Source organism: Polyodon spathula, chromosome 13 (genome assembly GCF_017654505.1).
Source record: "Polyodon spathula isolate WHYD16114869_AA chromosome 13, ASM1765450v1, whole genome shotgun sequence".
Lineage (NCBI taxonomy): Eukaryota > Metazoa > Chordata > Actinopteri > Acipenseriformes > Polyodontidae > Polyodon > Polyodon spathula.
Window position 1 is genome coordinate 6,910,562 of NC_054546.1, and position 22,115 is coordinate 6,932,676.

Consider the following 22,115-nt stretch of genomic DNA (forward strand, 5'->3'; position numbering starts at 1 on the left):
TCAAAGTTAGGCATGCATCTTGCAAGCACATACAGTATATGGGAAAATAGGAGGATATGCTTTTGAGTAAAGTATACAAGAAACCTTTAGATTACATAAGATATGTGGGTGACATTTTCGGAATATGGACACATGGAGAGGAATCTCTTTTCCAGTTTCATGAATTAGCAAATAATATCCATCCTAATATTTCGGTAGATCTAAGGTGGACGAAATCTGAAATTGAATTCTTAGATACCTTGGTTAAAGCTGATCAAGGATCTGGTAAAACAGATCTTTACTCGAAACCTACTGATATGCATCAGTACCTACAAATAAATCTTAAGAAAAGAGGATATAAAGAACAGATTATTGAGAAAGAATTGAGAAAAGTTGACAAACTCAACTGAACTACTTGAGTATAATAAAAGGAAAAAGAAGGTTAAAAGAGTACCATTAATAATGACATATTCTAAATTATTACCCAACATTTCAAAAATAGTTTGGAAGCGTTTACGTATACTTCATAATTCAGAGAAAATATTTCCGAAAGCATCGATTGTGGCTTTAGAAGAGATGCAAATTTAGCTGACATTTTGGTACATAGTAGACATAATCAGATCACAGACACATTACAGGACATTAAATCCTGTAAGAGCACATATAAGGTATGCAAATACATTCATGAAGATAACATTGAAATCACAAATAGAGAAAAAAAGTACTCAGTCTTAAAAAATCCCTCATGCAAAACTAGCAACCTTGTTTATGGTATATTTTACCACAAATGTAAATGTGTAGGAGAGACAGGTACAGCATTATACAAACGCATACAGAATCACCCATCAAGCACAAGAAACACAAAAGAAAATGAAGCAGTGGTTCAGCACTTTACAAAGAACAAGCAGAACAGGAATGATCTAATATTCATAGTTTTAGAAACAGTTAAATTAGACAATGTACAATATAGAAGAGTAAAAGAAAATAAATTGATGAATAAACTCAGTACCAGGATGCCTGAAGGGTTAAATAGAAAGGAATAGCAGATCATTAGATCATCAACTACACTACATGGTGAATAACATCACAATCACATTCATAGATTTAAACAGAAATAAATGAGTGTAGTTGCCATGACATCCAAAGCCTATAAGCACCTCCATTGTTTTCAAACACACTTTACCTCGACAAAGGTATATAAACATACCAAAACATTGGAAGATTGGCTCTTTTGAGCAAAAAATTACTCTCTATATACATTATACACATAACACATACAATGTGCAGATGTACAACGTTTGCTTTATCATTGAAATCTATGGCTGTTTGATACTGCAGGCTGAGGGATGGTTCTCATTGAGGGGGCTGATGGAGTTCCACACGCACAGTGATTTACTGCACAGGCAACCCGAGACTCCTGAAACGTATGAAAAATACTCTTCTACTGCCAATAGTCCTATAGGGCACACATCTTTTCTGGTAGCGGCAGGCAAAAATAGCAGAGGAGGGTTACAAAATAAGATTCAATCAAAAATACAGCCCTGTTCTACTGCAGCATTCCGTGAAGTGTTTCGAAGCATGTGATACGTTTGTTTTAAATGAAGGGCCTCTTAAACCTGAACACAACTCTAACACAGCTTTATAATGTCTGGATGCTTGAGTGAGCTGGATCAGGAAAATAACATGGACAAACAAAGCAGACAAACAGACAGACAGATAGACACACAGACAGACACACACATAGACACACAGATGGAAATCATATTATTACTGGAATGTGAAGGATATCCCTGGAATCACTGTTCATTTTTTTAAGAATATGGAATTTAACTTTAATTAGTTTAGCAAAAAAATAAATAAAAGAGACAGGTGGAGATTGAAAGAGCATTTGAGAGAGAGAGAGAGAGAGAGAGAGAGAGAGAGAGAGAGAGAGAGAGTTGTAGAGGGAAAGAGAATTAGAGGGAAAGAGAATAGAGAGGGAGGTGTAAAAGTGAGCGAGAAGGAAAGACAGGTGACAGGGAAAGAGAGAGGGAGAGAGAGGGAGGGAGAGAGAGAGGGAGAGGGAGAGGGAGAGAAGAAGAGAGGGGGGGGAGAAACTACAGGAGGATATAAAGACACAGTCAAAGCAAGACCACGGGCCGACTGGCTGTACTGAGAATTCATCCCCTGTTCTGGTAGGTTTATTCTTTCTTATTATCTATGTACTATGCTGTACATAGTATAACAGAATATAGGCTTGTATGTCTAGTTATGTGTTTATTCTGTCAATATTTTTTTAAGGAAATACAATCAATATATGTGCATCTAAACAATACCTTTCCAATGCAATGTTTGTTGGTAGTGAGAAATATACGTTACTTTTTTGCCTGCACAATCTATAAAACTGTTGGCAGTGTTCTTATAGTAATTAGTGTATCATTCATGGAAGTGACAGCTTCTTAAAACAAATAATGATACAGTACTTATTTTATTTTATGCCAAAGACTTTTTAATGAGGAAGAAATGTTAAGCTAACATCTATCCTACCAAACAGAGAGACACACCAATTATTATTATTATTATTATTATTATTATTATTATTATTATTATTATTATTATTACTATTATTATTATAACCGTGTCCTGTAATGTTTCTGTTATTTGGTTCCTGTTTACTCTGGAAAGCTCTGTACGAATGAAGATGCTGGTCTCTCTGTATCTGTGTCTCCTGCTGGTGTTTCTGCAGACTAGGAGCTCCACAGTAAGTTATCTGTGGTTCTACTGTGTATACACTGTACTGTATATAGAACGTTATAAAAGTGTGCCACAGTATTTTTCAACTTTTACCTAGTTTTCCCATGGTTATACTATGCATTTAATTTACCTTAGTATTTCATGTTTTTTTAAGTTATGCTTTGCCATACCTCCCTGTGCTTTACAATGCTGATTTACAGTATGCTTTGCCATGCTGTCACTGTGTTTTGTTACACTTTTACTATGGGAAACCTTTATAAGGGGAGCCACCTGTGGACCCCTGTTTCTAGCAGCCAGGAAATCTATTTGGCTGGAACAGAGTGGAATAGGGGGATTTGTCTGAAAGCAAGCAGGCTGATTTTCAGTATGTTTAAGTGTAAACGACTCAGTTTTTTCAAACTGTAATGAAAACAAAACAACCTTTCACATTATAAGATGGGAAATTAACAACCTAACTTCCTTGAACATCCTTAAATGAAATGCCTGCTTTCTTTTTTGTTTTATTTTCTAGTTATAAAACTTAATCAGCTGATTTTGTCTTTTGAACAGAACGGCTGATTTACAAGGCTTGGAGAGTCAGCCCTGTTGTGCTTGAGCAAGCTGGGGGTCTGTATAAGAGGGCTAGAGAAACACTGACAGGCGGTCTCTGAACAGCTAGGTCAACACTTCAAATTGTTGCAATACTAAACCCTGGCAGAGAAGACACACACAGGATCAGGTTTTAATGTAGAATTATTGCTCACTAGGTGGTCACATCAGTGGATTTCTACCTTTGAATATAATGTGTTTTTTGTGCACAATAAGACCCATTAAAGGAACGGTAACCCAGACTGCTCTCCTCTTATTTATGCTGCAAAGAGCATTTTGTTCAAACACATTTGCATTATTAATTGAGGGGTAGGTCCTCCTTACACTGCCTGTCTGCTACTTATCCAGAACCATGGTCCTGCATGGGTTGCCATCAGCGTGTATGGGTTCCTTAGGCTGTCAAATTATGGAAATGGAAATGTGGTACCAGTCTACCATCGTAGCTGCCCTTGAGCTACTGTAGCATTGCTGCTAGCACATAGCCATCGCCTTGCCACTGTACTGCGCCAGTCTGCGTTGCCATTGACGGTCATTGCTCCTGTATTAGACCGAATTCAAGCACAGACTTTGTTTTTTATTTTCATTTACAATATCAGCTCCTTGTTCCACACCCCAGCAGAAGCAGACTTCTTGCACCTGTTTTTTATTGAAACTAGATCTTGATCCAGGAACGCAGATGTGCTACTGGCGGCTACTACAAAGCCAGTTTTATACAAGGGGTGCGTAACTCAGTGACTTTACATTTATATTTTATGTGGGTTTTTTCAGTTTATTTGTACTTATCTGCAGGCAGAAGGTCTCATTTCAGATTTTTATTGCGTTTAAGACAAACAGATGGGCCAGGGCAGTGGGGAGGAGTTGAATGAAGAACTGCATATGAAATATAGCTGGAAACCATCACTAAAGCACACTGCAAGCAGGTGTGACAGAGGGAGCCCTGTTTAAAACAAAGAAGTCCAGTCTGCTGAAGTGCTGACTGGCTGTTCTTAGCGCAGGTATTGAAAAGCTTAGAACAGCATTGCATTGAACTAAGCACAAACTGTCAGAGAAAAATAAAATTCTGCTGGAAATAGTGCAGTCAGGAGCCCAATGGGCCCAGGCAGAGACTTCTCACTGGACTGGGCACACGAAGAAGTCATGCTACTAGCTTCAATCTATGTATTGCACAGCATATGGTTACTGCAGTCTACTGCACTTACAAAAAAAGTTTGCTGGTAAAAACAGATAAAAGTATAGTAAAGCACAGTTAAAAAAATGTCTTATGGTAATTCACAACTTATATCCACAGCAAAGCATAGGGAATACATGGTACGAACTTGATAATAGCACAAGAAAGTCTTTCTAGTCATTTTGGAAATAATTTTCTATGGATACACACACAAACAATGGCCACAGTTTCAACATTACAGCTAATTATAAAGTGTATCTGAAAACCCATTTTTCTTTCAAAATTGTTCTTTTCTGGGCCCTGTCTCTGAATTGAGAGCTTATGAAACTGGACGTCCTGTTTGCGTACCCTGTTCCAGGGTGTTGATGAAAGAGAAACTCCTGCTGCATTTAATCCCACTTTAATCCCACTTTAACGCCCCTGCAGCCGTTCATGAGGAGAGATGCTTTATGACTGCTCATAAAGGGTTCAGGCAGGGAGGAGGTGCATATTGATGGGCCATAAAAACACATTTGTTAATGAAAAAAGGTTTGATAGGTCGATACAAGACCCTCTTCCCCTGTTAAATTAGAGATGACTTGTAAATGAAATGCATTCCTTCCCAAGAGGTCTTGTGATGAACGGACCTGAGACAGAATGACACAATGACAGTAAACAGTGTTTACTGCTTTTCGTTTTAATTGTTATTTATAGATTATTTTTGTACTATGTGCATTTCTTTATTAAGGAAATGGGTCCTATTACCAAAACGTTTTTATAAGTAAAATTAAGTCTGCCATTCATGAAACCCTTCTCAACTGTTTTACAGAGAGTTTATTACTTTATTCTAATTGTATAAAGCGATGTTTAGCTGAATTGTATGTTCATGGAAATTCTTATCAACAAGTAAGACGTGGAAAAGCAACGGTAAAGCAGGTACAGCCGCCACTACTGCTGTTTATCACACTCCTGTTCTTGTTATAATGGAATACAGGAAGTGCTGTTTAACAATAAATACTTTGCGGATTCCTTCCCTCTGCTCCTCACTTTTAACATTCAATTCAAGTGGAATCGCTGATCTGCTGCTCTGTGTTTCAGGCTTCCAAAGGACAAAGGAACCAGAAGCTTGCAGAGGACATGCTGAGACCCTACATCGGCCGTGTTGAACCAGGTGCGCTGAACACAGGAGTATGCTGTGTGTTCATTGCCAACACCAGCCTCCATGAGCTTTGTGCTGGTCCAGTGATTGAACACAGGGGTACATTAATTATACAGTGATTTAACACTGGAGAGATTTTTAAATATATGTTACTTTATTGATTGTTTGTATGTGTGAGTAATCTTCTAAGCATGACACTGAGGACATTGGGCTGATGTCCTTGGGCTGAGTTGGGTGTGAACTAACAGAAATGTAGGGCTGTTCTTATGCATCAGTGCCTCTGCTGTGCTTTTCTATACTGCTCCAAAAAAGGAAAAACAGCCTTTTTAATGGCCTGTTTGGTGTAGATTACTCCAGCTCCATTAGTGCAGCTGTCGCTCTGCTCCTGTAACCCAGTCCCCCCTTCTCCTGCTTTTTGCCTGAGAAACTCTCTCCCACACTGCCCTCTGCTGGTGATGAGAGTGCTGCCTCTCCCACACTGCCCTCTGCTGGCGATGAGAGGGCTGGCAGAAGCTCACCAGTTTTGGTAGTAACCCCAGCAGCAGTCTGATCTGCCTGTGTCTCACCTATGCAGAGGAACTGTGTAAGTTACTCAAGTGCTACAAGCCCGTTGGGTCGTGGTGTAAGGTTGTGGAAGAGGACGGGGTCCGCGTTCCCAAGTGTGTCTGCCCCAAATCCTGCCCCAGGTGAGATTAGTCATTCATTACTTCATTGGTGGTGACAGTAGTCATTCATTCCTTCATTGGTTTGTAAATGATGAGTTTCAGTTTGGAAAAGTTCTCGTATTTATTTCTCCGACAATCTCTGATAAAAACTGTTTCACGCCAAACGTTAACAAATTGCTTTCTAAATACCAAAATTGTCATTTTATTTTCACGTTGTAATTGTACCCTCTTTATTTATCTGTTGTTGTTGTTTTGCTTGCAATTTGGTTTTAACAAATAATACTATTTTCTTATTTTTTCTAATAAAGTCTCCAATACAGTACAATACCTACCAGTATAACTCTATATATATATATATATATATATATATATTTTAAAAAAGACATTTCACTTACCGCATTAACCTGCTGTTTGCCTGTGTGTAGACAGGTGGCGCCAGTGTGCAGTGTCCTGGGGAAGTCCTATGGGAACCAGTGCCTGTTACACAAGGAGGCATGCAGGAAACGACGCAGGACTGGCCTGGCTCACCAGGGGCACTGTATCGGTAACAACCCCCCTGCATATCACTTTCAAAATCTCCCTCTTGGGGACCTCTCACTACATGCAGTTCCTGAGGTCATTGACACCCTGAATGTGTTCTGGCATATCTACTTCCAATCGTTATGTCTCCTATGGCAACCAGCAACCAGAAAATCATGCAGATAAAGCCTGGGGAGGAATATCAATCTGTTGGATTTTAAGATTTTTCTCTTACTATAAAATATTGTTTTTATAGCGTTAGCAGAGGGACTAACGCTGCATTTTATTATTTATTTTTTTCCTAAATGAATATTTTTTCCTCAGTGCCTGAGGCTGTGTGCTCGGAGAGGGAGTACGAGCAGTTTCCCTTCCGCCTGCTGGACTGGTTCCTGCTCCTGAGCCTCATGGGGGACCTGGGTTCAAACAACACCAACAACATTCCCAGCCCCCCCCTGCCACAGAGCTGCCTGAGCAGAAAGCAACGCAGGAGACTGGCTGAGGTACGCAGGGACAGAGAGCCCCCCTGAGCAGTGCAGGAACAGAGAGCCCCCTTGAGCATTGCAGGAACAGAGAGCCCCCTTGAGCAGTACATGGACACGTGTGGAAGGTATTAGTGTTGAGTAGATCAGTGGATAGAAAAGGTGCTGGGCAGCAGTGTGGAAGGTATTGGGTTTGTGTAGCTCACTGGTTAGAGTGCTGGATTACAGTGTGGTGGGACATGGGAAGCAGTTGTGTTTTCTTCTGACAGTTTTTCCCTCTCTGATTTCTCAGTGGCGGTTTGGTGTCCTGGATCGGAACAAGGATGGTAAACTGGGCCGGAGAGACCTGAAAAAGCTTCACTACAAACACATGCCGCTGGAGCACTGTGCACAGAGATTCTTCCAGTGAGACCAGGTTTAACACAAACACACATGCCGCTGGAGCACTGTGCACAGAGATTCTTCCAGTGAGACCAGGTTTAACACAAACACACATGCCGCTGGAGCACTGTGCACAGAGATTCTTCCATTCAGACCAGGTTTAACACAAGCACACATGCCATTACTCTGAAACACAGTAAGGCCAGTCTGTAAATAGGCAACAACTTCAGGGCATATAAAATGAATATGTTTCTACAGTAGATAATATCTGAGATGGAGTCAATTGTCTCAAAGTCACAATGCATCATTTGCTTTTACGACTTCAACTGAATCAGTCATTCAGCAGCAGGCTGAGCTGTCCCTTATAAATGTTTACCATTGTAAAAGCATAACACAGTGTAGTAAAGCACAGGGAAAGCAGGGTAAAGCATAGGCAAGCATAGTAATGAATAGCAAGGTATGGTAAAGCATATTAATAAACATGGCAAACCAGGGTAAACTATAGTAAACATGGGCAAACATGGGCAAACTGTTAAAATACTGTGCAAAAATACCATGGGCATCTTTTAAGAGTGATCAATAGGAACCTTAGTGATGTTTGTTTAACCAAACTGTACCTGTTGTTGCAGGGTAACAAGAGAGTCCACACTGACACTCCTCGTGTGGAGAAAGCACTATGGTTCATTTTGGAATGCACTGTGGTGAATCCACATGGCTTGCTGTTGTTTGCAGGCAGTGTGATGAGTGCTTGCGCCTGTGTGTTCACAGGTCCTGTGACGCAGACAGCAATAAGAAGGTGACTCTCAGGGAGTGGACAGGCTGCCTGGTGGATCGCTCTGAGATCTGGTTCCAGCAATTCATGTGTAAGTCACCACAACAACCTTCACAACGGCTGTGAATTCAAAACAAGAGCCATCAGTAACATGAAGAAGTATTTCAGCATGACCCACTGTAAATCCGCTGTATGATCATGTAGAAGTCTGACATAGGGACAGATGACTTGATAGCCTGAGATTCTCATTAGCTTGTGCTAAAGTGTGCCCAGACAGAGCTTCACCCCCCCTTGAATAAGCCGATGTGTGTAAAATCTACACAGAGAATGCAACACCCCCTGCTGGCCTTCAGACACAACTTTTAAATCCACCAAAATTGAAAAGCTAACCCATTTTTTTCTCCAACTCTCTCTCCTTTCTGTTCCTACATATCGCTGTCTCTACCTCTACCTCTACCTCTACCTCTATTTTTCTCTCCTAGTGCCCCCTCTTTCTTTAACACACCCTTCTCTCTCCCCTCTCATGTTCTCTTAACCCCTCCCCCTTTTATTTTCTTTCCTATTTAGCATAGTTTACTGTGTCTTGACATGCTTTTCCATACGTCTCTGTGCTCTACCATGCTTTCACTGTGTTTTGCTACACTTTCCTATGTTTTTACAATGGAAATCTTTCCTAAGGGCTGCCTCTCTCTCTGTCTCTCTCTATGCAGCTATGAAGATGGGTTCCAGTAAGCTGTGCCTTCAGCTGGAGAATAACCACTGACAGATCAACTGATCTTTATGACTTTATTTCTATTGAGTTCCAGATGCTGATGTGACAGCCATGTCTTTGTATCAGATAGTTTGTATCAGGTGGCTGGTATTAGATAGTTTATATCAGATGGAAATGAAAAATAATAATAAGCTATACTGTTTAATTATACTTATTTAACTATGTGTTACTTAAACTAGACTGCCATATAGGGTCCTGTGTAAGATGCTAGTTGAAAGCCCCCAATCACTCTGAACTCTTGCAATGTATAGACTATATAGATTGTATAATAATATGTGATTTGCTCTATGCTGGTGTCAGACCTTTTTGCCTATCTGATCATGCAGATTCCCAAGTGCTTGAAAGAACTCTGTTTTGTCTCGTGCATAGCAGACATCCGTATGTACTGTATCAGCATAACCCAGCTGTGTGTCATTATTTACACATGTACTGTTCCCCAATGGGATTTTTCATCACAGTGCCCGACCACCTGAAGTCTATATTTATGTTGCGTTAACGCCTGCATGGCAAGTTCTGGCCACCCCTAGAAAAGCTATTAGCTTTTACAGCAAGTGGATAATTGATCAGTACTCAACGCAGCAGTTGATCACAGCCAATAAAAGAGCAATTAGGAGCTGAGCCAGCTGTGTCACATCACAAACAACGGATTCTGTAATTTACTAGAGTAATGACTAATAATGACTTATAGAGAAAGATCATTACCAGACAAGTAATATATTATGAAACTATATATTGCACAAATACATTGTGTGAATCATTACACAACACAATGGGTGAATGCTAAGATCAGTGCAGTTTTATAGTGCAGTATTACAACTATGTGTAGTTTACTGTAGGTTTCAATGTGTTTTATATTTGAATGCTTATTGAATGCAGTATATCTGTGTTATGTGCACTATGTAGTGGTATGCATGTGTAAAAAAAGGTTGTTTTAAGAAAGAGAGTAAATTAAATGAATACCAATTGTTTCACTAGATAAATGAAATCAAATCTTTTTTTTTTTTTTTATCTAAAAAGATCAGTGTTATTTCAGTTGGTGTCATTCATTTATTGATGTTTGGGACAGAAGTGTTTATTTAAGGCATGGGTTTTATTCTAGCACCAAAACTGGGCAATCCTTATTTTCAGTGACATGATTTTGAAGTTGCATAACTAACCTTATTTATCGTTTCCTGCTCATTAGAGTAAAGGTTTCAAAGTCATTTTGCACCATCATAAAGTAAAATGCATGAAGCTATTTATTCTCAAACGCACTATGCCATCTTGAAAGTTTGACGTTGGTCTGATAAAATCTTCTGAAAAGGGGACTATTAGATACAGAAGGGATAATCAAAATGTAACTTTTGCATTTAACAAATCCATATTGTTTAGTCTCATAAATTCAAAATAATCAACCATTTACTGAGCGCTAGATGGACGTTCAGATTTGCCCCTATTTAGTCTGTTTTGGCCACTTCATGGCCATGTCTCAAACCCATGTCATAACCAAAAGATAATCCAGTAAGCTGTTTATCCTAATATTCAATTTCCCATGGAGAAGAACATGCTCAGCCTCTGTAGCCTGCATTGTTTTCCTGAGCAAGTCATTTCTTCAGGAGAACACCTTTCTCTCCCCATTCCAGCTAATTGTTTTTCTCATTAGTTCCACCAGCCCCCCTTCCACCCCCGGTTGGGGGGGACTTTAATTCCCTGTCCGTAAATTTAAGTGATAATACGTCTCTCCTCCTCCTCACCCCCTGTGTGCCCCCGTTCTGATTCCGAGGTATTGTGCTGTTTCCCAGAGGAGCAGGATCGGGGAGTCGCGGAGTGACCCTGGACCAGATGGGACGTTGATGATATGTTTGGAAAAAAAGGGAATTCATTTAACCCATTGACTGAGGCCAGCAACAAATCGTGTGTGTTGTAATTAATAAAGAATGACCACACGGAAAGAAAAACCTGGTAGGTACAAATTATTCAATATACATTCTTTATAATCTATAACATAATAGATCTCACTTTTGTTTTACAGTGCTGGTCTAATAAGCATGATGGCAATATGGAACACATGAAATGGAACAGGAAAAATGTAAATCAGACACCAGTTAAACAGATCCAAAACCCCAGGACCCTTACAGAATGACCATTGGTCAATGCAGTGGCACTTCAATGGCAAAGGCTCTTTACTGAGGGACAATGTGGCAGTGTCCTTACCAGTGAACACACAGTACTCACTGCTGTACCATACCAGCACCAGACAGACAGGCAGTGCTGCTGCATCATTCAGGACCACTGACTAATAGCTCAATGTTCAGTTTTCCCAATCGTGTTGGCATTGCTGGTAATGTAGTGCTATGCCAATGGTTCTGCTGGTGTTCTTCAGGGGAATACACTGGGGTTATATCCCAACTGGATTTTTAAAACTGTTTTGTAAGTGTAGTGCAAAGGCAGAACAGGGTGAGTGATGTGTTACTGTTGCTGCTCACAATCGAATTCACAGGGGGACAATCGAATTCACAGCTCCTTTGTCCCTTACTTTAATTAATGAGCAACAGGACACAAAGCCACCCTGCAGACAGCTCACCTTCTCCTCCTTTGCAAGCATCTGCAAGAAACAAAGACTTAACCCTTAAGATGAACTGAAATACACTTAAAAAGAGCACAATGACTTGTTTAAGAATTATTTTGTTAGCATCTGTTGACTTTTGAAAAACAAAACAAGTAACTTGACTCCAAAAAACATTTTGAACTTTCCTCCAGTTTCACTAGATTTTTACAGTATAGGAAACACGCGTTCCTGAGCAACATGCACAATAGCATTTATTAAAAACTTGATCTCAATCTGTGATTAACGTTGTTTAAGAGACCATTACAACTAGTTTAGAGTTTTATTTACATCACAGTGCTTGCTTAAACCAAATAAAATAAAAAATCAGTTAATCAACATTCAGAAGTCAAACTTCTGGTTTAAGTAATTATCATTCTCAAACAGTAATTTGGTGTTACCTCATGAGGACTGAGTTAATAAACTTTGGGTTATGTTGAGCTAACTATACCAATTTCCCTTCTCTCACAGTCATTGTATATCTGTTATCTAGACTGAGGACTGCGCTCACATTAAAAGTAGTAAATATCTGTTGAAGTCTTGCTGAAATTAAATACATTCTATTAACTTTTTTGGTTGCATTGTTGCAGCACACTAAAGAGAATTGCCTCAAAAGATGCATCTATTGCCAGCTTACCCTCCATTTGGTTGCACAGCTTAGTGTGGTATCACAGTGGGGCAAATTCATAAACAAATGTCTGGGCAGACACATGGCAAATGACATTTAATAGAGAAAAGTGTAAGGTACTGCACGCAGGAAATAAAAATGTACATTACAAATATCATATGGGAGAAACTGAAATTGGAGAAGGAATCTATGAAAAAGACCTAGGAATTTTTGTTGACTCAGAAATGTCTTCATCTAGACAATGTGGGGAAGCTATAAAAAAGGCTAACAAGATGCTTGGATACATTGTGAAAAGTGTTGAATTTAAATCAAGGGAAGTAATGTTAAAACTGTACAATGCACTAGTAAGACCTCATCTTGAATATTGTGTGCAGTTCTGGTCACCTCGCTATAAAAAAGATATTGCTGCTCTAGAAAGAGTGCAAAGAAGAGCGACCAGAATTATTCCAGGCTTAAAAGGCATGTCATATGCAGACAGGCTAAAAGAATTGAATCTGTTCAGTCTTGAACAAAGAAGACTACGTGGCGACCTAATTCAAGCATTCAAAATTCTGAAAGGTATTGACAGTGTCGACCCAAGGGACTTTTTCAGCCTGAAAAAAGAAACAAGGACCAGGGGTCACAAATGGAGATTAGACAAAGGGGCATTCAGAACAAAAAATAGGAGGCACTTTTTTACACAGAGAATTGTGAGGGTCTGGAATCAACTTCCCAGTAATGTTGTTGAAGCTGACACCCTGGGATCTTTCAAGAAGCTGCTTGACGAGATTTTGGGATCAATAAGCTACTAACAACCAAACAAGCAAGATGGGCCGAATGGCCTCCTCTCGTTTGTAAACTTTCTTATGTTCTTATGTTCTTATGTGTGCAAGTGGTGCACAGCTCAGTGTGGAAGAAAGCTGTGAATGCAGCAGCACACTTCCTTGAGCCACGCAGCAAAATGGCCAAGGCTCAAATCAGAGGACAATCAGACAAGCTGGGTATGAAATGTAAAATGTCCCGCTTGTTACAACATTACAGAGGTTGCACTGGCGAAGTTGAAAGGGCTAATGAGCGTGGCCCGCCCTCAATTCAAATGCTGCACTGCATCAATTTCACAGGCTTGACCCCCAGGTGGTGAGCCTGGGGTCCCAGCAGAGGGTGTTGCATGGCTTCATTCAATAAGCTCTCCTGGGAAAACACAAGAACCCTTGTGATCACAGCTTCTGCACTGCTTTTGTGGAAGGCAATGTTGCAAATCTAGAAGGTTGTTTGTTGCTACTGTAGATTTGTAACCTTAGGCGACCAAGGTTTTAAAATCTCTTTCTCACATTACACTAGCAATGTTGTCAGATCACCCCCTGTTGAAGATCAGATGGCTCTTTGCTTTTATTTTATACTTCAGTTTGGAATGTGCAGGTATCTCAAAAACAACCATATAGTTGAGAAGTTGCTGCTGCTTCCCCAGACCTAATCATTAACATCTAATCACTTTGTGTGGTAGTTCAAACTCACTCCAATGGTCTAGCTGCAATCACACCATGTGGTCTTCAGAAAAGGTACCAGGACGCATCTGTTTATTTATAGCATTATATTTGAAAAATCTGCAAATCCTGAATGAATGTAAAAACATATAATAACAACAAGTGAAGATGGTTGAATGGAATTCTCCTCTTGTATTTTGTAAGTGTGTGTGTGTAATCACTTTCTTCTGTAAAGAGTTCTCATTTAAAGAGTCAGAACTTTATAAAGTTGCTCTGAGATTATGAGAAAATAACTAAACCAGCACTTATGATATTTTAAATAATATTACATTTCAACATTGTCAAAGAAGTTTGCTGAGTTCTTTTTTTTAGCATTGCTTGACATTATGCTAATAACGTATGTTTTATTTGAATATATGGTATCATACCCCCCTCCCTTCATTCACAGCTCATTTGTGAAAGACCAGTCATCAGCCACTAGCCAGAACCAGTCAGATCTCAAGAGGACCTGAGGGAATACAGACCCCTTATCTGACTGCAGGGGACCTGAAGGCAGAAAGTGACACACAGGCAGGACAACTCCTGCTGGGCTGAGCTGACAGGGGTAGAATATTTAAGCCGTAGCACAAAGAACTGAAGTTAGGCTTCGACCATTGTGCAAAGCATTGCAAGGAAGACTGGGTTTTGTGTTTTATGGTTCCAAAAACAAATTCCATCTCTGCAATACCAAGTCTTTGATAGGAAAAGCCGGAATTCTCAAACCTTGTTAATCCCAACGAATCTGGGTAAAAAGAAAGGAATCAGAATTCAAGTTGGGCTATTTCCCATCCTTTGGGAGTGAAGGTAAGAGTGTGGATCATTGTGGTACAGAGCATTGTATGGAGGGAATACTAGATGATGAGCAGATTTCTGCTAAACTATAACTTTTTTCTTGAAATATTGCTTTGTAAAATGAGTAGAGAGGGAGAAGACTTTTTTTTTTTGCTAGCTAGAAAAACAGAGCACTAGAAGCGGCTCAATTTGCACGGTTGCAACTGATTTGTACTGTATCTATTTAAATATTGATGTTAATGTAAGGGCTGGGGGGATAAATATTTCTGATAAATTTGTGACCTGTTCTGAAAAAGGGGGGGGGGGGGGGGGGGGGGGGGGGTCCTACATCACCTGCACCCTGTCCTGGTGTTTCAAGTGTTACTAAAATGACCAGGACTGTGCATTTTTAAAACCCTCTCCTTGGCCACAGTGTTTAGGGAACAGCCTCGGTGTGCCTTGGTTATTAAACTCATAGTAAAACATTATCAGTACAAAATCTGCCAGTAAGAAACCCCCAAGACTCCTGCTAGTTTAACAAATTAAAATTCACAGTGCTTTATTGACATGCCTAATACATAATATTGCCAAAGCAATGATGAAAATTTTTCACCATTTACATAAAACTATTAACATTTAAAACACGTTTACAAGTAAATATTTTAACAAAAAGCAAGTAAAACAAAAATAACAGTATATATAAACAGACCACAACAACAACAATAATAATGGTGTTAATAGTATTTTATACTATTTTCTCCTCCCTCCCTGTATGAGTCGCATCAATGTTCACATCGGGGATAAAGAGATAACTGCTATATTTTATTGGCCTTAAGTTTAGGGAAATAGTGGTGGTAACACAACGTGTCTATAAATACACAAATAATGGACAGCACTTATTAGACTTTTCTTTGCTAAATGTCAGACTAAATAGAAAGCGAACACGTGTTTAAATAACAACTATCCATCTGCGCATGATTTAGCTGATCGGTTCTTTGCATCTTGAACAAAGATAATTTTTATTCTACCAAGATACTCAACCAAAGACATTCATCATTATACAATGTAATATATTTGTTTGGATATCTTGGTATACTACAATAGCATGTCACAGTTTACACAGTATTGTCCTGCACTAATATCTCACACAATTGTCGCCGGCGGGAGCGCGCACTTAGACATCTACGTCTTACGTCTCGCGCCAAATTTGAGTTGTTAGAGGAGGTCTGGCGGAAACTGCTGTGTGTTTGTTCAGAGAGGAGCGGAAAAGATTGATATACAATACCGATATTTGTATGTCATATATAAAGAGTTTGCGGTTATATGCCACTGTGCAAGTGGTTGGTCACATTGGTAAGGGTAGTGTTATATATTTTTGTGTTTTTTAATTTGCTCTCTATACTGATATTCCTGTTTAAGGCTGTGATGGGATAAGGTCAAGTGTTACACGTAATTGTGAATTATATTATTAATTATAAATTGTACTCGTATGTTGGCATTGTGTTGCTCAAAAACGCCACCATTATTATTGTTATTATTATTATTAGTAGTAGTAGTAGTATTATATTTATTATTAGTATTAGGAGAGACATGGCGGTTGTTATTGTTCAGGTTTTTTCACATGGAAGAATAAAACTGAACATAAGTGTAGGCGATCTGTTTAATCATAATAATTAGTAGTAAACATTGTAGAACAACTGTACAAATCAACCCACAAAACAGCCCATCAGAATTACTTTGAGTTATTTTGAAAGTCTTATTTAAATAATAATAATTGTATTTGTCAATTTCAAACAGTACATTGTTCTGATGTGAAGTAACCAGTCACTACTTATTTAAAAAAAAAAAAAAATCATCATTTGTGTCAGTATTTGTTTGTTTAGGTAGATTTAAAAAAAAATGGAATAGTCTTTGCATGTACCTGTTGCATGGAGTGCCTGATCATGTTTCCTGTTTGTTCCCAGTTCTTGCTTCTAGCTGGGTGTGGAAAGCTGCTGCTGTTGAGAATGGGTCTCCTGGATTGCTGTGAGGGGCTGTTTGGCACAAGTAACCTGTACCAGGTGCTTGGGGTGGAGAAGGAGGCATCTGAGGCAGGGATCCGCAGGGGCTACTACAAAGTCTCTCTCCAGGTTCACCCAGACAGGGTGCCCGACAATGAGCAGGCGACAGAGAAATTTCAGGTATAAAAAACAAAATGGGGAGTTTTTTTTAACCTTAATACACACTGTCACCACGTAATCCACAAATGGAGGAAACCGCTTCCCAGAAGTGTTCTGTCTGCTTATGTGTTTTTGCAGTACATTACATTGATAAACCCTTCTTGTCAAAGCTTTTTTGCTAGTTTCCCTTAAGGATGTTTATATACTTCAGCTCATGAAACATGAGACCAGCACTTTACCTGTTACGTTTATATTTTTGTTCAGTGTACATAGTGTTTAAGATATGGAAAGCGATCAAGTGTATTACAGGCTTCTAAGCCTTGTATTTTAAATGGTATGCAGAACACTGAGAATTAGTCTGTTTCAAACTGTGTTTGATTTCTGGTGGCAGGTCCTTGGAAAGGTGTATGCAGTATTGAGTGACAAGGAGCAGAGGGCAGTGTATGATGAACAAGGCATTGTGGACGAGGAGTCTGACACCCTGCACCAGGACCGCAAGTGGGATGAGTACTGGAGGCTGCTGTTCCCAAAGGTATGTCTCTGGGATGTGAGACTGCAAAGTCTGCACTACTTTGTGCTGAATTGTAACGATTGTAAAATTCATTAGAAACAGAAGGCGGAGAGTGCACACTAAAAATAAGATGGTACAGATTTATTATAAAGGCATTTTCACTTTTATATAGAAGTTTTCTATTCAGTATATAATACTTTAGGACACCAAGCAAGGATAATTTATGTTTTGGAACAGTGTCATGCAATCCACCATGGGGAAACAGCTGAAAAATGTTTCCTTACAATCTTTGACTCTTCAGATCACGGTGGATGACATCAAAGCTTTTGAAACGAAGTACAAGGGCTCAGAGGAGTAGGCCTCGGATATCCGGAAGAGCTACATGGATCACGAAGGGAATATGGACAGCATCTTGATGTCAGTGCTGTGCTGCACCTACAAGGAAGAGCCTCGGATCAGGGAGATCATTGAGAAAGCCATCGCTGCGGGAGAGCTCCCAGCCTTCGACGCTTTCAGCAATGAGCCAGAGAAAAAGGCGGCGGCCAGAAAAAGACAGGTAAGAATAAACATGCTTTCCTGCTGCTTCATTTCTTTATCAGCCCTTGTTGTTTAACTCAAATACGATTTTATATATTTTTCAATCCGTTTCCCATTTGTTTTATCCCCACGATAGGGGTGCACTGATGAAGGTTATTGTACATACTGTATATATTTAGTTTGGATAACCGCTCATCCAGATAAGGTGAAGCCTTTGTTCTATACCGTACATTCCTTACCACACGTTCTTGAGGGTATTACAATTTTAAGTAATTGTATTTCACTAACAGTGTTATGTTGGCTATGTATTATGAATGTAGTGATTGATATTTTACCCAAGTTGTCTTAACATACAGTACTGCTCTGTTTTTCCATGGTCTATAGGCAAAGAGGGAGAAAAGAGAAGCAGAGAAAATGACAAAGGACATGGGGTTAGTCGATGATGAGGACTCCCTGAAAGCACTTATTCAGGTAAAATAGGGGCGGGTTGTTTTTGTTTAGAATTCTTGTTTCTTCCCCACAAATAGAGTTCTACAGATGAAAAATGCAATGAATGTGAAGTTAGATGTGTGTTTCTTCAAAATCTTAGGCGAGGCAGAAATTTCGTGAACAGGAGATGGACTCGTTTCTGACAGACCTGGAAGCAAAATATTGCAAGAAAGGAGGGAAGGGAAGAGCTGGAAAGAAATGAAAACTTGATAGCACTTTGTAAATAGTTAAAACACAACATAGAAAAAAAAATTGCTTGTCGTTACATACTTTTCCCCTCTATATGGTGATGCCCAGTAAATAATGCGACATACAACTTTTCTTTTGTTATTTATAATGACTTAAATGCATATTTTGACGGAGATGCAGTCTCAAGTGTTAGTGTTCAGAGCTACTGATAATTGTATTTGTGTATCCATGTTTCTCTTTGTTCAATTGTAGTCTTTATAAAGAGAGTTCTGTTTTCACAGTGTGTAAGCTGTTTGTTTTTTGGTGGTGGGTGGTTCCTTGAAACAATAAAATTACAGTTTTTGTTCTTTACATAACTACATGAGAAAAGATGCTTTTACAATGAAATGTTATGAATTGATCACTGCCATTGAGCTTTTTGATTTGTTTAACACCTGGCAAGACTACAAGAGCAGGGTTTTTCCCAGCCCCTTTATGCTTGCTTGTGAATTACCAGTTTTGATTCATCAGGTTAATCTGTTGGGCAGGTTTTTCTGTAGATAAACCAATCAAAATCATTACTTTGCCATCCGTGCTTCAGCTTTTTATGATTTTTTTCTAATCATGGAGCTGTGTTGCTGGAATAGTGAGGTTGATTATTTTACTCCTCTTCAGTTTTGTTGTTTGCCCATCTGCCACTTCTTTACTGGTTCTAGATAAACCATGTGACACTGTCCTTCCTAAGATGCCATTGCTTTGTCTAGTGGTTATCTGTGTGTGGTAAAGACTGTGGTAAATAAAGGGCCATAATTCCAGATGAACCAATAAAAACACTGAACTCTCTCACAATACTGTATCACTAGAGACTTCGTTGGAATCAAAATCAGTTTCCAGGCAAGCTCAAGCCCAGTTGAGACAGCTACAAATACAGTATATAAATCCCAGACCATGAGGTCTGCTGTTTAATTTTCTTCATTTATAAAGTATACCTAGTTTGGTATGAACTGTACCCAACATTGTGTATAATGAGCACTGCCAAGTTTTAACGATTTATAAAATAGATTTTATCCTAGTGCTCGTATAATACTTAGTTATATTCCTTTCACTGCTACCTTAATGCAACATGGAAATCACGGGCTAAAAATCACAAAGCTAACATCAGATGCACAATAAAATAAAAAAGTACTTAAGTCTAGATTAAGATGGCTTAATAATTTATTGTTTTGCTTACTGTCTTTCGCAGCCACTTAAATTGCTGGAAAATGTACAAAATAGTATGCTAAAAAATTTTTTATGTAGTTTATAAATCTCCTTTCCCCACATAAAGTCTGGCTCCAATTGTTCTTAGATATCTTTCTGGTCCTGAGGTTTTGCTTCAGAACAGAACTAGATTGTGGGATATCATCTTGAGGTTCTGCTAAAGTCCCTGTCTGCTATTTCTGAATGTGAAACCACCTCTGCTGTGCGAGCGGATCTGAACAGAAATGGTGAGACCTGGAAAGGATGGGAGTAAGCGCACAAACAAGTTGCATTAAAAACAAGTTCTGGGTATGCCTTGCAATTAGCACTCTGATTTTGCTTTCTCAGGGTCGTGCCTGTCTGCAAATATGTAATTTATATTCACAACTTCCCACAAGATTGGGACTTTCCGTCTTAAGCAACGCATAAGAGCAAAAGCAGTTCCTCTATTTGTACATACACATGTCCTAAATTTCAAATACACAACACTAGATGAAGGTGTCGCAGCAGGTCGTGGAAATAAGTTCAATACTATATTTACATGCACAGAGAATCAATCCTTGTGTAATTAATTGTTTTGAATGCAAAAAACAAATGTAAAAGGTTTAACATACCAAACTCTCACATCCATACCTGGAGGCAGCTGGTCTTTGCTCTCCTCCTCATCTTCGATTGGGGAGTGCCCCAGTGGGTGGTGGTGGAAAGAGTCTAATACTGACAGAATCTGTAAAACAATACACAAGGCTGAAGGCAATAAAAACTGGCTTAAAACAGTAAACTAACTTCAGGTGTGCTGGCTAACGCAGATCACCTTCACTTTTTTCAATGATTTAGTGTGTTGCAATTCTAAACCAGTAGCTACAGGCTCCCTAACTATTTCAACACTGGTTAACTACAATATATGCTGTGACTTCCATTGCTGGCACTCATCCTGCAGACCAGACAGCTGTGCGATCGTTGTGCCCTCATACAGCAGCTCATCAATCTCCTCAAACATGTGCACCTACCGCGAGGCTGCCTTGTCAAACTCCTACACATTTTAACATTGTCTTATGAATTGCAAATGTGAAATGATGCTTTCAGCAATAAAGGCAGAGATGTTGATGGTAGGCCTATGGTATAAAAGGCTTTCCCTTTGACTGCTGTCCTGTACTCACATCGCAGCCCCAGGAAAAGACAGAGCTGCGTTCTGCGGAGACCCTAGTCCCAGCGTAACTCTGGATGGCAGAACAGGAATTTGCAATGTCAGCTCCAGTGACTTTCTGGCAGTCCTCCTGAGGACTCTGATGGGACAAATCCAGTAGAAAATTGTTTTATAACAGTACCTTAATGCTTTAGCATGGAAACTGAGTAATAGGATTGGTCAAACTTTCCTGTTAAGTAAAGAATTATGTTTGTATTCACCAAATTTCTTCATAGTACTGCAGTATATCTTAGTCTTTAATGTTATGGATAACTTAAAACAGGTTGTCTTTATGCAGAATCATCAAGAAATGTTAATAAAACAAACAAAAAATGACAAAAATACATTTCTAAAATGCAGATGTAATAAGTCCTCAGACTCACACTTTTCATCTCCCATCCACTTCTCTCATATTGTCGTTCTGTGCCTGTGTCTCCCCCAGTCAATCAAACAAAAAGAAGCTGGTCCCCACCCTTCACAGAAGCAGCATCTTGTGATTGTTCAGACCATGTTGTCAGGGGTGTAGCGGCTCACACTGGGAAGTCCAACAAGGATCATTTACATGACTGAGGCCTGAGTTGTTTTTTTTTTCTTTTTAAACATTATTCATCAATCTTATAACAATGAGATGAAGCAGGCATTAGACTTTGCATTTGCCTAACTGCAAGCACAGTGTTACCTGTCTTTGGGGAATATCATCCTAATAATGGTGTTACCTGCTGTATGTGGAAACAGCCTCTTTCACATCAGGTAAAAAGCTGTCTGGGACTAACTCAACTCTGGCACTAACTCATCATCATTATCCAGCAGAGGGTGGTGCTCTAAACTACTTCTAGATAGGCCACGTCTGGGGAAACGTGATGTACAGCAATGAAAACAAGGCTCCTGTTGCATAGCTGTCTGATCCATTCCTGTTTAAAAGTTTAACAAGACACACCTGAGCTTGCTCCTTATACACTGGGGTACATCAACTCATATTAAAACCTGGAATTTGGCAATAAGAGTCTTACTTCCACCTTTGCAGTACGTGGTTCATTACTAGACAGTACTAGCTACGTATTAAAGGAATGTATTGCCTTATAAGTCTTTATTAAGTAATTTGTGAAGTCGTGGAGCCATAAGCACCTGCCAACCAAGAACCGACTGCTCT

At 39.4% G+C, this 22,115-nt stretch overlaps 1 protein-coding gene and 1 pseudogene across 1 annotated transcript; both read left to right on the forward strand.

Annotated features, from left to right (window-relative positions):
* Nucleotides 1–2,032: 2,032 nt before the first annotated feature.
* Nucleotides 2,033–10,209, forward strand: LOC121325498 (SPARC). Its single transcript, XM_041268016.1, has 9 exons — nucleotides 2,033–2,153; nucleotides 2,644–2,719; nucleotides 5,546–5,618; nucleotides 6,181–6,292; nucleotides 6,697–6,815; nucleotides 7,115–7,290; nucleotides 7,562–7,674; nucleotides 8,419–8,513; nucleotides 9,133–10,209. The coding sequence occupies exons 2-9, from the start codon at nucleotides 2,654–2,656 to the stop codon at nucleotides 9,183–9,185; spliced, it is 807 nt and encodes a 268-aa protein (XP_041123950.1). The 5' UTR covers nucleotides 2,033–2,153; nucleotides 2,644–2,653; the 3' UTR covers nucleotides 9,186–10,209.
* A 6,411-nt stretch (nucleotides 10,210–16,620) lies between these two features.
* On the forward strand, nucleotides 16,621–18,810 carry LOC121326304 (annotated as a pseudogene).
* The last annotated feature ends 3,305 nt before the right edge of the window (nucleotides 18,811–22,115 follow it).